Below are 16,871 nucleotides of genomic sequence, written 5' to 3' on the forward strand. Positions count from 1 at the left end.
CACCTTAAAATAAAGAGTAACCTTTGTTTGTTTTGTAATGTAATTTGCTGTAATTAATAAGGAAAGTTTAGGAAAAGTTGGAGCTGAAAGTCAGCATGAAACAGAAGTTGCGATAGTCTTTTCCCCCCTATTGTGACGTGTGTATATATGAGTGAAACGACTTCTTGAACAAGAAAAAATGTAGTGCATGACTTGATTTTGTCAATGTGGAATTGGATGGTTGATGTTTGTTATTGCTGTGATCTCATGTGAGTGTTTTTTTTTTTTTTTTAAATTCAAGAAACAGATGAAAATGTGAGTGATGGGTTGCCCCTCCCTCGCACCATTAAACACGTCATCAGAGAAGAGAAGATGTCGTTGCAGGAGAGAAGGAAGGTTCTTTTGATTCAATTTTACGAGGACACATATGAGGGTGCATGCAAAAAATAAGATGTGCATGGATAACTCATTTATAATAAATATTCCAATCAATATTCCATAAAAAAACACCAAGAATTAGCAATTTTGATTTCAAGGTGACTTTAACACATTTAATCCTACCTAGTAAAGACTGGTCAATAATTCCAGAAATATGGGGCCAGTTGCAAAAAGCCAGTAAGTTAAGACTTTCTTATGAAACAGTCTGATCAGCTAGCATTTAGTTAGGGTTAATCAGTCTCACTTTTCAGATTCAAATTAGACCAATCTACCTTTCTGTGTAACTGACATAAAAAAGTTATTATCAATCTTGAATAAAAAAATTACATGACTAACTTGTAAGTGGCCACTGGTCTTTAAACTGCTTTGCTTAACTCATTAATTACTTTGGGGAGTGTGGAAATGTGAGAAATATTCTTTTTATAGTCATGCACTGTTGTGTAAGCAGTGTGATTCTCAGTCAGCTGAACAGTGCAGCCTATTAGTTGTTGTGTGTGGGCCAAAAATAATGAAAGGAACTCTTTGTACTACTGACACAGTCCTGGTTTCTTGTGAAAGTAAAAACTTGTGAATTTTTATTTAATACTTTATTTTATCCAAGAATCTGATTTTTTTTAAACTGTCATTATGTTTACCAAATCATGTTACTGCTTAAACAGTTCCACATTGCACATTTATTGTTCATTAAAATTGTATCACTGCAAAGGTCATGTTGACTTCTTTTCAAAAAGAAAAAAAAAAAAAAAACAAGAGGCTTAACGTCTTTTAATACGGGGTTTCAATGACAATGGGACTTTAAGTAAGAAGTGCAGCGCAATATTTTCAGAAATGTGACACCTAAAGCCCATCTAGGAACCTTTCTGAGGCGGAACCTTTTACGATGTATCAGAAGCAAGAGTCTGTTGACGAGGTTGCACGCACAGTTAGGAAGTGTGCGAATACAGATAACAACGAACAATGCAAATATAGCCAACATTAGTCTATTTCTGTTGTCAATGCATTTCATTTTGTTTTTGATAGTGTAGAGTTAAAATAGAGAGAGCGTCTCAAAATGTTTGCAGGGTTACCTGAGCTGGGAATATCCAATGGGGAAGATCTGAAAGAAACTCTCACTAACTGTACAGAACCTCTGAAAGCCATCGACCAATTTCAGGTCAGGTTCTGTCTTTCTCAAATATTCACAGTCTTCAAATGTATTGCATTAGACATAAAGCACTTCGCTCGAATGCAGCAGTCATCTTCATTGATTATAATGGGAGGGATCCGGTTTCTGGCTACGCTTTCAGTGTGACTTGTCATATGACAGCCTATGACAAGCCGCTTTAACAGTTATCCAGTTGCGCTAACTACTATTTGTTATGTTACTAATACTACTTTTAATTAGTATATTAAGTAATCCAATATGGAAAAAGTACCACTACCTAGTGAATACCCTTTTGAAAAAGAAGGGCGCTTAATTGAATTGAACGAGCACTTGTAGTGTACTTCAAATCTTAAAAGTGCATTAAAAAGTGTTTGCAAATTGCAGATAATATAATACTAATGAAATAAAAAGCCACTTAAGAGAACACTTTCATGACGTTTCATTACACTCTTAAGTACACTATATTAAAAAGTGTGCTGCCGCTCTGTAATAATGTCAAATAAAAAGTTGAACTTTAAAGTTATGCTAAAGTGTACATTGGTACAAATTTAAAATTGAGATCGATAACAGTGAAATATTTCTCGCTGCTGGGATAGTGAATAGCAACAGTATATAAGAATAAGTTCAATAAGAACAAAAGAATAAGTTCTAGTATCTATTTGATATATCAGAATTGAATAGTTACTAGTCACTACTGAAGTATTTCATGAATAGTTAATTGTGACTTTGAAACTGATGCTACTAACTATTTGGTTCCTTACTAGTAATAAAAAATAAGCACTAGTAACACTTATTTATCTACTTAAAAGATATTAGTTCATTTTACTGTATTTTATTATAACTGTATTGTCATTTACAGACGGAAAATGGCATATTGTTGCCAACCCTACAGTCTGCATTGCCTTTCCTGGATCTTCACGGGACTCCACGGCTGGAGTTTCATCAGTCAGTGTTTGATGAGCTTCGAGAAAAGCTGATGGAGCGTGTTGCCACCATTGCAGAGGGCAAGGAGGAGGACAGGTGAATGGAAAGTTTGATTTCAATCTATTCCTTTGCTCAGTGGACCATTACATATACTAATGCCTTCCCTAAATTCACACAGATACGTAAAGCTGGAAGAACTTCTTGAGAAAAGCTTCCCATTGGTGAAGATGCCGTCCATACAGCCTGTTGTCATGCAAGTGCTGAAACATCTGCCAAAGGTATAAATGTGTTCTGTGCACTGACATAGTGACAGATATATTTCAAGATATCTCAGTATACAGACTAATTTCAAGGCTTATTTTGCAGATAATTTCAGCCTTAGTTGTGCAGTCTGTTTTTTGTGAAGTTTGTAATTTATAACAATTTGAAAGGTGACAGTCTTTGACAATCAAGTTTCTATTTGGACTCGCATACAGGTGCCTGAGAAGAAGCTGAAACAGGTGATGGCTGATAAAGAGCTGTACAAAGTCTGTGCAGTGGAGGTGAAACGGCAGATTTGGCAGGACAATCAGGCTCTTTTTGGGGATGAGGTGTCTCCGCTCTTGAAACAGTATATTGTGGAGAAGGAGGCGGCTCTTTTTAGCAGTGACCTCTCCATCCTTCACAACTTTTTCAGTCCTTCGCCTAAAACACGGCGACAGGGTGAGGTAAGTGGCAGGCGTTTTCTTAAGCTATCAAAATTTTTGAATTCATTTTGACCATTTGTATAATAAGATAAAACTGTAAAAATAACATTTAATATTATTCAAATATTAATATTAAAATGTTTAGTATTAATGTAATGTTTCTTTTTATGAAATCAAAAACATTTTAAATATTTAAAAAAATGTAAACCATTTTTAGACAATTGTATTTTCTGACAATAATATGCATTACAAAAATTAAAAATGAAACATTTAAGAAATTTTAAGATTAATTTTGAATGTGAATATGTTATTAAAATGTTCCTTTAATGTTTATGTAATTTATCAGTGTTATTATAAAGTTTCTTTAACATTAATCTTGTGTTCTGCTAATTCTTCTTTAGTCTCATGTTAATTTAGTGTTCATCTGATGCTAATGTAATGTGTGTGTCAATGTTATTGTTAATTTCTTCAATATTATTTTTATTATTCTTTATTTTTATATATTTTTCATAAAATCCTGGAATAATTTGAATCTGCAAGTTTTTTTTTTAACATTTGGTGATTAAGTTTGCAGTGGAACAACAAACAACGCTGTCTTATTATTGCATCTTTATGCCAACAATGAAACACTGTGATTTTTCATTAGGTGGTGCTGAAGCTGACTCAGATGATTGGGAAGAACGTGAAGCTCTATGATATGGTACTACAGTTCCTGCGGACGCTGTTCCTGCGCACACGGAACGTGCACTACTGCACCCTGCGTGCTGAGCTGCTCATGTCCCTTCATGACCTCGACATCAGTGAGATCTGTTCAGTCGACCCCTGTCACAAGGTGTGGTTTTCCATCTGTACTAGGCAACACACCTTTTCAACTGCAACATCATAATAGCCATAATTCACTATTTGTAGGCTTTTCACAAGGTTGTACAAAATGACCTAAATAACTGTTACAAAAACAGTTACAGGAGCTGAACACTTTCTGGAAGTCCGACCTTGAAGCAATTACATGTTAATGATTAAAATATGTATAACTATAAACAATCAAAAACTGTTTGGAACTGTTACAATTTGTGATCATGTACTATAAAACGGTCTACACTCAAAAATGCTCCATATTTATGTTCGCTCTTATCCTTTTGTAGTTTTCTTGGTGTTTGGATGCCTGCATCAGGGAAAAGTTTGTGGATGCTAAACGGGCTCGTGAGTTACAAGGCTTCCTGGATGGTGTGAAGAAAGGGCAGGAACAAGTCTTAGGGTACGAGATTCATATATCCATACTGACACAGTGTACAATAAACCCATAAAACTGTAAAAATGTAACACTCTCTGTCTCTGTTTCTTACAGTGACCTGTCTATGATCCTCTGTGACCCATTTGCCTCTAATACACTAGTGTTGAGCACCGTGAGGAACCTTCAGGAGCTATTGAGCCAGGACGCCCTGCCCAGAGTAAGACCTCCAGCTCCATAGTTGATTTTAGGTCTATAGGAGACGTCTTTTGTGTGTTCTTATTTAGACCCAGATTTATTAAACATGGCAAATTGGTTTGAGACCACAATTGCTTAAAAGTTCCTATCGCAACTATTGCAGCCATGCCAAGTGCAATAAAGTTTTAAGTCAGTCTTTTTGAGGGGCATTAATTAATAGTAGCGCAAATACTAGTAGATTGACTACCTGATAGCAATCAATAATAGAAGTGGTCTAAATATTAAAAAATGTACATGTATCATTTGTGGAAGTCTCAGGATCAAACAGTGTTTATCCAATCACTGAATTCGGTCACAGCATGTCGAGATTACCATAATTAAGATATGGCAACCCATGACATTCTACTCGGAGCTGTTAATGTCCTCAGACTCCGTTTTTATGGCAAGACTATCAACTCCGAAATGAGTCGGCAGCAGTCAGAAAACTTTAGATTGATTACGTTCATTATTATTGTAATGTTATGGGCTTTTTAGGCATGAGGTAATTTTACGCCGTCTCTCGTGATGTTTTGCAGACTCATGTTCATGCGTTTTGGAGGAGTCGTGGCTTTGGAGGGAGGGATCTTATGCCTTCAAAACTAGCTTGCTATTGCTAGCCTCTCTGAAATTGCCTACCCTACCTTTAACTAAAACTATTAAAAATCATTTATTTGGTATTTGACATAAAATAAAATTTAAACATTACATGAAAAATGAAATTTAGAAATGTTGACTTGGCAACTAACAAGTTAAGCAACAAGTTGCTAAAACTGAAATAAAAATAAATAAATCAATAGAAATATTTAAAACATTGAGAAAAACACTTAACCGAACAATCTGTGTTTATGTACAGGACAGCCCTGAACTTCTCCTCCTGCTGCGGATGCTTTCACTTGGCCAGGGTGCCTGGGACATGATTGACAGCCAAGTTTTCAAAGAGCCCCGAATGGTAAGATCAACTCTCTGCTTTATTTAATAAACCCTAGTCTAATGTTTGTGGGTTTGTACAATTACACAAGGCTGGTCTTATTCACCATCAGGATTTGGAGGTGGTAACACGCTTTCTGCCTGCCATGATGTCAATAGTGGTTGATGACTACACATTCACTGTGGAGCAGAAACTACCAAGTGAGGAGAAGACCTCTCTCACATACCCCACCGCCTTGCCTGAAACCTTCTCCAGGTATCTGCTTCATCTCATGCCACTCCTCAACCCAGCATATTCAACAAGTGCTGAATTCTTTCTAAAAATGGATGGTCTTTTTGTTTTGTCTAGGTATATACTGGAAAACAGGGTGGCATGTGAGATCGGTCTTTATTATGCGCTTCATATCGCGAAGTTGAGAAATAAAAATGCCTTACAGCGGCTTCTGCCTGGACTGGGTGAGACTCCTGTCAGATACATAGGATTAATGGATGCTCAAGGCAGAGCTGCACAGAGACTGACCACTTTGTGTGTGTGTGTGTGTGTGTGTGTGTGTGTTTGCAGTGGATACCTATAATGACATGGCGTTTGGAGACATCTTCCTCCATCTTCTCACTGGTCATCTGACTCTGCTCTCTGATGAATTTGGATCAGAGGAGTTCTGTACTGCTGTCTTTGACAACTTCCTCCTCACATCTTTCTCTAGGTATGTATTATTTTTTTTAATCGCATTATATTGATCAAATTCTTTGGGGTTTGAAAGAAAAATATATATTGGTAGAAAAAATACTGTGGCTCAGTTCACTATAGTTCTAGTATATTTGAGCTTATCTTTCTCGTTTGCAGTAAGGAAAACGTTCACAGACACAGTCTTCGCTTGCTGAACCATCTCCATCAGAAGGTGTTGCCATCCTACATGGAAACATTAATGAAGACACTTGAACCACCAAAACAGGTATTTTAAAGGAAACATACTGAATGCGAGTTTACTAAAACAATGTCTAAATAGATAATGGGCTGTTGGTTAACATTTCCCAATAGTCTGCTGCTCTGCATGGATTTAGTCACATCAGCAGAAAAGGAAAGTTATTTCATTTTGATTAAAGATGACTTTTTTTTTGCTTTGGAACAACATGCACCAATGAATCATTCATAAGACTAGAGACATGCATTAAGAAAGTACATGAGGCCAAATTTGTTTTAATGTTTACTTTAAAGGTCACTAGGTGGCACCTCATCCACTTCTGTTCACAGTATGATTTTTGTATTATTTCTATACTATTATTGTATTTATTAATATCTTGAATTAGCTTTTGTTTTTATATTTTCAGTTTTCATTTTAATTTAAGTTTATTATAGTAATTTTGTTATTTTTACAGTTTTTTGGGTACCACTTTACAATAAGATTTCATTATTAGTTACAGTAGTACTACTACAGTAGTCAACATTTTTCTTAGGACAACTTTGATTAACTTTTTTGATCCACTTCAAATGTTGACTACTATAGTCAAAATGAAGAATGAACAATACTTCTACAGCATTTATTAATCATAGTTATTGTTAATTTAAACATTACCTAATACATTATTAAAATCAAATGTTGTATTTGTTAACATTAGTTAATGAACAGCTTGATTTTTATTAGCTAACATTAACAAAGATTAATAAATACTACAAATGTATTACTCATTGTTAGTTCATGTTAGTTAATACATTAACTAATGTTAACAAATTAGACCTTATTGTAAAGTGTTAACGTATTTGTTTAAATGTTTCTATTTAGCTTTAATATAATTTTATTTAATAATTTTAGTTAGTTTTAGTAAATTTAGTACTTCAGCTTAAACTTATTTTAGTTAGCTGCCAAGGCAACATTTCTAATTTTCATTTAAGATTTGTAAATGTAAGTTTTTCCATTTTGTTTCAGCTTTATTTCAATTACCGAAAACTATTTTTAAAAGTTTTCAGTTTCAGTTTCACAAATGATAAAAGCTCTGTTCCTCTCTGTACTGACTCTCTTGTGCAGAAACCTTATAGTAACTGAATCTTAATTCATGTTATTACAGAGCAGTGAGTCAGTGAAAGAACTGTACACCCTGTTGAAGGAGAAGCTCGAGGCTTCTAAGAAAAGCCCCCCGGAACCAGAGGAAGCCCCCTCTCTGGATCTCGGCCTTCACCCTGTTACTGTGCCTCCCACCCCTTCTACCCCCACGACCCCTATCTGATAGAGACTGGATGCTCCAGCCACTAGAGGGCAGCAACAGCAGCAATGGAGGTAGATGACACAGCTAATGGCAAAAAGACTGACCTAAACATGTGTAAAATGGAACTGTGCTATATGACTTAGTTTTTTTGTTATTCATGTTTTCCCTTTTATAAAGGTCATTTTAAAGCATTTTCCAATTTGCGATTTTGTGGGTTAAACTATTTCACTTTCTATGCTTCTTTTAAGAAAATGTAGTCTTGTCTAAATGTACAGCATCTCATGGTTGAATATGATTTGCTTTGGATTGAGTCACTGTGAAAAACCCTTGTGTAAATAAAATAATTGTTTAGACAACTTTACAATTTAAGACTTTGATATTTGATGCTCTCTCTCTACAAACCCACTGCTGTCTCAGTGCATAATCAAGTGAATAAAAAAACCCCTCAGTGACTTCTTTGTCACGCAATACACTTGTTTGTCTATGTAGAGCTCACAGTTCGAATGCTCTTGTTTGCTTTAATTTATTTACTAAGGTCTGTGGCAAATTTTCCATTCTCACTTACATCATGGATATTAACAATAATATTAAAATTACATGGCTGTTAAATTGAGCTAACACTGCCTGGTGGTCATAGAAAACCAGATAATATGGAAAAATGTGATCTCAAGATGTGGAAGTGTCGTGGAGGTTTATACAGTCTTATATTTGTTTTCTCAGAATGAGGCAGTGAGGCATAAACTTCTCCACTTCAGTTGCACGTACATATACCAAACGTTTTATTCCTATCTATACTCAAAAGGGGTTTGTTCATATAACAGTCACCTAATTTATATAACATTTTATTCCTTTAAAACAGTGAAAAAAAAATTATCAAAAAAATGAAACCTGGTTTTATCCAATGTTCTGTGCTGCTGTCTCCACCTAGTGTCTTGCCATCAGAGCTCAGATCAGTCAATGGCCTTCTGTCTTGTGATGGTCCAGTTGTTGCTTTGGTTTGTTCCGACAGATGTACTGCTATAATCTCTTCAGTTCCCCCCAATACGGATGAGCTTCTCTGGGTGTTCTGATTCATTCATGTCATTGTCAGTTGCTGTTAATTGTGTATCATGTCAAAAAATATCATGATGGTGTGCAATCTTATTTACCCAGTCATCAGCTGGTGCAAATGAGTGTATGGTGTTTCCCCATTGGAAAAAATGTAACCATGGCAATATTTAAAATTTTCCCCAAACCGCTAAAATGTTTACTTTCCAAAAGTAGCTAGTAGGTAAAAAGGAATTGAGCAAGTATTTAAAAGGAAGGCATGCCCACATTTGAAACTGAAAAGACACCAAGCACCCACAGAGATGACAAACTCTTCCTCTTTTTTTTTTCTTTTTACTGTCAAAGCAGTCGCTCTTCAATAGAAGGCCAGATAGCATTTAATTCACATCCTTAACAGAAACTCTTAAACATCATAATGTTTCAATGTGTTTTTTTTGTTTGTTTGTTTTCAAATACAACTCCATATTTAAAAGTTAAAAAAGAGACTTTCAGTGTGGTTTCAGACTTTTGAAAGCTAATTTTGTATGCAGTTGCTGTTACTAAGTGTAGTTTGCAAGTCTCAGTTGGGCAGGAGCAGTTCCTGGTGGTTCAGTTGCACGTCCCTGTTCTGTCAGTTCAGACAACATCATACTTGCCTCACAGCACCATTGCTGCCTCATTTCATTATTCATCAAATGTTACAGCTGCTCAAGGCATGTTACATGGACTCTGAGGCTGAGAGTGTTCCGCTGAATGTCTTCATATGCTGTTATTTGTAATGCGCTGTGAGCACAGAAAACCAGGGAGAGAAGGATTTATGCGCAAGGTGTACGTTTATCTACAAAATATAAGAATAAAACAAGGATACATACAAACAAGATCAACAAAGGAAACCGAGGAACACGGGAAAAACGTAACTAAACTCAACAACAACCAACAGTGAACATGGGTAACACTAGGGTATATATACACAAGGTTATGTCAGATATTGTATTATTATAGGGAGATAAGAGGGTCTGTATCTCTTACCATTGGAGAAAGCGTAACAGCTAACTTAATCGTGTGTGGCACCAACACAAAAAAATACATTTTTATCAAGCTAAAATCTACATGTAGTTCCCAAAGAAAGTATTGTTTAGTGTAAAACATGCTGAAGATTAGCAAACAGGCTGTCAATTAATTAAATGATTAGCTATTTCCCCACAAAAGCTGTTTAATCAGCATGGTGAAGCCTCTCATCCATTGACATCCATTCAAAAAAACAGCCTCTGGTCTCCTTTCCTGCGTACCACCAGGGGCGGGGCGTTAGCATTAGCCGTTATGCTTTTTTGGCTAAAAGTTGCAGGCTTGCCTTCCAGTGGCTTTGGTTATGTTATGATACTCTAAGATGGTGTAGGCTGATAACTCAACATCATTCTCTATAAGGCACAGTTCATTGGTTCCTGCTGTTTCAGTAGCCAGTGAGCTACCTTCATTGTTCGGTCAGCAATTGCTGTAGCAGTTGCAGCACGCTTTCAGGTCTGCTATGGGTAATTCATATAGACTATTGTACACAGTGCCGGCCCTAGCCTCTTTGGCGACCTAGGCAAGATTTTTTTTTGGCGCCCCCTTATATTGTGATTTATCCAAAGGGGCGAATCTAGAAAATTATTTATAGGGTGGCAAAGGGATGGCATGAGGTCTATGAGGGGTGGCAACACCAAAGCAAGAGCTCATGCATAGTTTTTGGAGATAGCCTTACATACACAATTGTGTTCACAAACATTGCATTACCAGAAATTATCTATATACTGTTTTTAAATTGTTTTTTAAATTAATAAATAAAAAAAATACACTATATGAAAAACTTCTAAATGAGTCTGAGCTTGTATCACTAAAGGAGATGAGCAGTTTTATTAAAATTACACAGGCTACTTCAATGGTTTAAATCACATTTTAGTGCAAGTTAAAGAGCAACAAAACAATTTTTGAGTTTCTGTTATTAACAGAGGTGGGAATGTGTGTGTTCGCCCAGAACACCCTATCAACCACATACTCTAGCAACACATCAGCAACTGCATAGCAAGAGCCTAGCAACCACCCAGAATCTCCTAGCAACCACCTAGCAACACTTTAGCAATCACCCAGACCATCTATAGTATTCTGGACTAACTGACCAAAGTTTTTACATTTTTTAAACAAGACTTGAAGTTGGGTTTATGACAAGCCAACATAAATTTGTCCTTCAAACTTTTCAGTCTCTATTGTTTTTCTTGATTGCTAATGCACAATTCATGAAACAATTCAACATTTTCTCACAGCTAAACACAATATCAAAACTATACACCAACTTGCACAAACCTCAAATGTCCAGGTCAAAATAAAATGTTCTAGTCAAAAACTTATTCTTGTCTGACAAAATCAAACTTTGGCATCAGATGACACACAAAACATAACAAATACACAGACTACTGCACTGCCTAGTGAACACTAGTGAGATCAAGTCATATAACATGGTAACAAAAATACCTCTTTTTCATTTTACTATTATAAATTGATCTTGCAGTAGATGAAAAGCATGAGAAAAATAAGTATGAACTTGGTATGCACCAAAATACAATATAGCTACTGTCAATTACAGTAAAAGTAAATTCAGCATCCTCTGCACATTTGGCTAAATTTCATTACAGTACAGTACTATAGCAGTGTATTGGTCTTCTGACACAAGACTATCCCTAGGCAATCATTTCTCTACGCTGCAACAAATACAGTATAGGCTACATATAACAAATGGCTACAAAGTGCTGTGTAAGTTTAAAACCCCTGTAAATTATTCATTCAGCTCTCTCAGATTTTGAATGGTGTGTCATCAGTTTTGCTACCTAATGTTGTCATTGTTAAACGTTTTGAGAAATGTGTCTGTTTTGATAACTGAATCACTTATAATGTGTTAGCAATCGAGAAAAGCTAAAATACGTTTAGATATTACCCCAACTCTGCTATTAGATTCTGTGATCGGGATCTCCGTATTGATTTCATGTAAAATGCAAAATGCAAAAATACCTTTATCCATGATGAAAGTGGAGCGGGCGGTTGCTGAATCAGCTCGCCAAAAAAATACGAAAATCTCAGACATATTCGGATGGGACTACATTTCTCACAGGATTTCTAGCCGGGAAGCAGTAATTTTCCGATTCACGTACAAATATGGGAAAAAATCGTAAGTGAACTTGGCTGCGCTGTGTTTTTGACTCTCAAAGAATCGGTTCATAAGAGTTATTTGTTAATGAAGCACACTGGGCGCGCTGCGTGCGCGTGAAACCATCATGCACAGTTTATTGAAAGACGTGTTTTCTTGCCATTACTTTGCGTTACTCAATTTTTTTTAGTTATCATATTGAAGCGCCGCTCCAGTGCTTGAAACACTGCTTACATATTATATTCTATGATAATTTGGGGGTGGCAAAGCTTTTTCTTAGGGGGGCAGATGTCACCCCGTGCCACCCTGGTAGATCCGCCCCTGTCCACGCATCCGGCCTCTTTGGCGCCCCTAGCGAGATTGCGCCCTTAGCATTTGCCTATACTGCCTATATAACGGGCCGGCTCTGATTGTACAGCAGCAGAATGACTTACTTGCTCACAGCAGAGTATTGGCAGTAGCAAGTAGCAGACATCAAACACTGAACTGGACTAGATCCAAAAAGCAACAGTATGAACACAAAGAGGTGTGAGACCACATTCCTACTTAAGTGGACCAAAAAAGGATCTGAGTCCTCTTTCAGGGACAGGGACTGTGTGAATGTAAAGACAACTGGGTCCTTTTTCACTTGGTTCATCTCTTTGTCTACTTAAAGGAGTATGAATTTGTTTTTCATTTTTTAACGAGGACTCAAATGTAAAAAAAAAAAAAAACACCCTAATTACACAGTGTCAAATGATCTAATTACATATTTCCGGTCTTTACCACAGCCAAACACAGCATGACAAGATGCAACCCCACTCTTAACAAGTTATGCTTTTGCAGTCGAAAAGTCAAGTTTGCATACACCCACCTTGCAAGCGGTGACACCTACATTAAAGATAACATCAAAACACTTTGGTCATTATGATCAAAAGGAAATGTACTTTAAAGTTGTACAGGAAGTCTTCCCTTGGCATATATAATGTCTTGCAGAAGTCTAAACAATTATTGTAGCCATCAAGATATCCAGGCTTCTCTCTGATGGACTCAAAGGTAACAAAATTTTAATCATTGCAAATGTAATATATATTAAATGTACAAGATAGATAGATAGATATCTACAGCTGTTTTGTTTTGTGATGGATGTTCATGAGTCTCTTGTTTGTCCTGAGCAGTTAAACTGATCTCTGTTCTTCAGAAAAATCCTCCAGGTCCTGCAGATTTTCCACCATCTTTTCCATATTTTAACCCTTTCCAGCAGTGACTGTGTGATTTTGAGCTCCATCTTTTCACACTGAGGACAACTAAGGGACTCAAACACAACTATTAAAAAAGGATCCTCGGCTCTTAATGCATCGTGTTTCCTTCTGGAGCATCAGTGAATGTTTGAACCTTTTTTAATAGTTGTGTTTGAGTCCCTCAGTTGTCCTCGGTGTGATAAAATGGATCTCAAAATCATACAGTCACTGCTGGAAAGGGTTCAAATATGCAAAAATGCTTGAAAACTGATGAATCTGCAGGAGCTGGAGGATTTTTCTGAAGAACAGAGCTCAGTTTAATTGCTCAGGACAAACAAGAAACTCATGAACAACCATCACAAAACAAACAAACAAAAAAAAACAGTCATGGATCATCAGGTAACCACACACAGTATTAAGAACCAATGGTTCACATACTTTTGAACAGGGTCATTTGAAAAAATTCAGCTATTTTTTTGTAAACATCTTTATGTAAAATATCTTACTCAGGACAGTACTAAACAAAAAATAACATGCTTTTTTTATGATCTCTCTTATTTTGTTAACATTTTTCACATTTTCACAGATTCTGCAAGGGGTTCGCAAACTTTCAAGCGGCACTGTATGTGTGTGTGTGTGTATGTATATAGCCCATATCAAAAAATTAAACTTACAATGTGAAAGTTTAGTGAATAAATAAGAGATATAAATTTTTGTTCTGCAATAGTAATATATTAATATAATGTTAATATTTAAAGCATCTGTTAACCTCAGATAATCTTGAAATAATATATATTCTATATATTCTATATCTATGTATCTTGTAGTGCTATTTCAGTGAAATAGTACTATTTTACTGTTTTATATGCTTAGAAATTAAAACTAATAACTTTTTTTAAGTTGTCATTAATGTAAAAAACGAACTAAAAAAATTCTATGTAAATTTGCGCTTTTTGACAATTTAGTAGAATACCTGAATTCTGATTTAAATTAATTATGTAGGCCTAAATTGTTAATTGAAAGAATGTTATAACAATAGATTATGTATTTAAGTAAGATGATTCCTCTCAAATGGTTCACCCAAAAATGAAAATTCTGTCATTAATTACTCACCCTCATGTCATTCTACACCCGTAAGACCTTCGTTTATCTTCTGAACACAAATTAAGATATTTTTGATTAAATCCAGTGGCTCAGTGAGGCCTGCATTCACAGCAATGACACTTCCTCTCTCAAGATCCATAAAGGTACTAAAACATATAAATCAGTTCATGTGAGTACGGTGGTTCTACCTTAATATTATAAAGCGACGAGAATACTTTTTTGTGTGGCAAAAAAACCCCAAAAAAACGACTTTTCAACAATATAGTGATGGGCCGAATTCAAAACACTGCTTCGGAGCTTTACGTATCGAATCAGTGACTCGGAGCGCCAAAGTCACGTGATTTCAGCAGTTTAGCCAATTGATAGGAGATCCGAGTCACTGATTCGATTCGTAAAGCTCCGAAGCAGTGTTTTGAAATCTGTACATTATTTTCATTTTTGGGGTGAACTAACACTTTAAAGGTTATGATGAACACTGACTGCATTAATTATAGTAATGATTAAAAAAAAAAATGAATTCTGTATTTGCTGCCATACAAATCTAAATGAATTACTGTGTCCACAAATTACCCATAACAAATAGACATATCTCACAAATCTTGATTTTTAGATGAAGAGTCAAGATAACATCTGTGGTCATCTATGTTCAAATAATTCAAGTTTTCTTACCCCATCTAACATATGTTTCATCCGTTATATCTCTTCACTGTAACCATCATGATATTAATAAGGCCATTTGTATTTTCGTCATTCATTTCTTACAGATGAACAGCACAGAGATCTCTTCATGGAATGCCACCAGCAGCTATTGTCCCATAAAGCCTCAGCACATCATCATCCCTGTGCTCATTTGTCTGACCTTCTTGGTGGGACTCCTGCTCAATGTCTTCAGTCTGTGGGTGTTCACATGCAGGACACCAGTGTGGACGTCCAGCACAGTTCTTCAGTTTCATCTAGCTGTCAGTGATGTCATAATATGTCCTATGGGACCATTTATGGCAGTATATTATCATTCTGCTAACTGGCTTTTTGGAAAAGCTTTCTGTCGGCTTAAAGTAGCTTTAGTATTCTTTCACATTTACAGCAGTATTCTGTTTCTCTCTCTAATTAGCATTCACCGCTATGTGGCTGTGGTGCGCTACAATCGAGAGTCGTGCATGAATCGAAAGGACTTTGTCCAGAAACTCTGTGTTGGAGTTTGGCTTTTTGTATTGATTATGGGAACTGCATTCGCCGCTATTGTAGACACGAGCACAGAGAACAATCACACTTTATGCCTCAGCATTCACCAAGGGCAATATATTGACTTCTATTTAATTGTAAACTTCACTTTCCTCGTTCCTGTATTACTTCTAGCATTCATTGTTTCTGCAATCTGCTACTGTCTTCTGGTGCGCTCAATGTCCATTCTCGACACTAGCCATGACAATGGACAAGCTATTAAGAACAAATCACATAAAATGGTGGCTGTCTGTTTGGTAACATTTGTTGCTTATTTCATGCCTATGAATGTGGTGCGCAGTGTGGGTATTGTGGTCAAGAAATTCTTCCCCCACAAATGCAGCCTACTTTTAGAAATTGAAACGGCATATTATGTGTCATGGATTGTGGCTGGTGCCAACTGCTGTCTAGATCCAATTATATATTGTTTCAGTTCTAAGAAGTTCATGAGAAATGTTCATATCTCTCTTAGTAAAATAGGTGTGAGGTGTGAAACAGGGCATGATGAAACTTTATAAGACTGACATCATGTTAGCATGTTAGCTACTCTTTGATTGATAACATTATGTATGTATTATAATATGACAAACATTGATTATGTATATATATATGATATTAATATGCAATATGTGTGCATTTTGTTTTGAAAATTCATATTCATTTTATCAAATTTTATAAAATTCCATCAAATTTTAAAATAAATGCTTATGTTTGATTAATATTTTGCTTAGTTTTATGAAGTGTATTATTATGATATCTGATGATTAAGTGCAGCTTATAAGATTTTTATTGTTTTGATTTATTTTTTTCTTCATCGACATTCAATATATAAGCTGCATTAGACTAGTTAGATGCGGAAAAAAAATTGTCATACATTATCTAAAGTGTTTGTTTTTAACTAGAATGACAAGGGTGGAGTTTTGGTTAATGTCTGCTGACTAATAAAAGGAAATCCTGTCTTGGTTCCTTTTTGTTACTTAAATGATACTGATATGTTCACATAAAGCCATTTGCTTTCATATCACTCTCTGTGCAATTTACGTAGGCCTATTCCAAATGTGTTTTGAGGGGAGTGTTGCATGACCTGGTAAGTGTTTAGCCTGATGTTTACTGAGGTATTTTACATTTGGGTTTCTTTCAATATAATAATTTTTATATATATAGTTTGTAAAAATACGTCGTTAATAAATACGCATCACATTTCTATGACCATTCAACATCACATGACAGCAAAACATATTTAAATAGAGCTCAAAAAGCGTTTAATGGCTTGTTTTTAGATATTTAGAGCATTTGTCTGCTTTGTTGCACATTTAGATATTAAGAAAAAAATGATAACGTGACATTCATTAGCATT

The 16,871-nt window shown here is 35.7% G+C and overlaps 2 protein-coding genes across 3 annotated transcripts; both read left to right on the top strand.

Moving 5' to 3' along the window:
• Window positions 1-1,322: 1,322 nt before the first annotated feature.
• Window positions 1,323-8,188, top strand: nelfb (negative elongation factor complex member B). The gene is made up of 13 exons (XM_067407014.1): window positions 1,323-1,570; window positions 2,421-2,581; window positions 2,664-2,763; window positions 2,962-3,192; window positions 3,818-4,003; window positions 4,314-4,426; window positions 4,517-4,619; window positions 5,490-5,585; window positions 5,677-5,819; window positions 5,913-6,019; window positions 6,126-6,267; window positions 6,408-6,516; window positions 7,628-8,188. The coding sequence occupies exons 1-13, from the start codon at window positions 1,469-1,471 to the stop codon at window positions 7,784-7,786; spliced, it is 1,752 nt and encodes a 583-aa protein (XP_067263115.1). The 5' UTR covers window positions 1,323-1,468; the 3' UTR covers window positions 7,787-8,188.
• On the top strand, window positions 7,722-16,407 carry LOC137034264 (P2Y purinoceptor 4). Of its 2 annotated transcripts, none has more exons than XM_067407016.1 (2): window positions 7,722-7,836; window positions 15,058-16,407. In XM_067407016.1, the coding sequence occupies exons 1-2, from the start codon at window positions 7,831-7,833 to the stop codon at window positions 16,030-16,032; spliced, it is 981 nt and encodes a 326-aa protein (XP_067263117.1). In that variant the 5' UTR covers window positions 7,722-7,830; the 3' UTR covers window positions 16,033-16,407. The 2 variants fall into 2 exon arrangements, with proteins under 2 accessions (XP_067263117.1, XP_067263116.1); XM_067407015.1 differs by lacking the exon at window positions 7,722-7,836 and adding an exon at window positions 12,895-13,004.
• The last annotated feature ends 464 nt before the right edge of the window (window positions 16,408-16,871 follow it).

Source organism: Chanodichthys erythropterus, chromosome 13, assembly GCF_024489055.1.
Source record: "Chanodichthys erythropterus isolate Z2021 chromosome 13, ASM2448905v1, whole genome shotgun sequence".
Classification (NCBI taxonomy): Eukaryota; Metazoa; Chordata; class Actinopteri; order Cypriniformes; family Xenocyprididae; genus Chanodichthys; species Chanodichthys erythropterus.

What these genes read in the sequence shown, in the direction of transcription:
- nelfb (XM_067407014.1), top strand. Translation starts at nt 1,469, where the DNA reads ATGTTTGCAGGGTTACCTGAGCTGGGAATATCCAATGGGGAAGATCTG. An exon ending in TGCTGAAACATCTGCCAAAG is followed by an intron (nt 2,764 to 2,961) that starts GTATAAATGTGT and finishes ACTCGCATACAG; the next exon opens with GTGCCTGAGAAGAAGCTGAA. An exon ending in TTGCCTGAAACCTTCTCCAG is followed by an intron (nt 5,820 to 5,912) that starts GTATCTGCTTCA and finishes TGTTTTGTCTAG; the next exon opens with GTATATACTGGAAAACAGGG.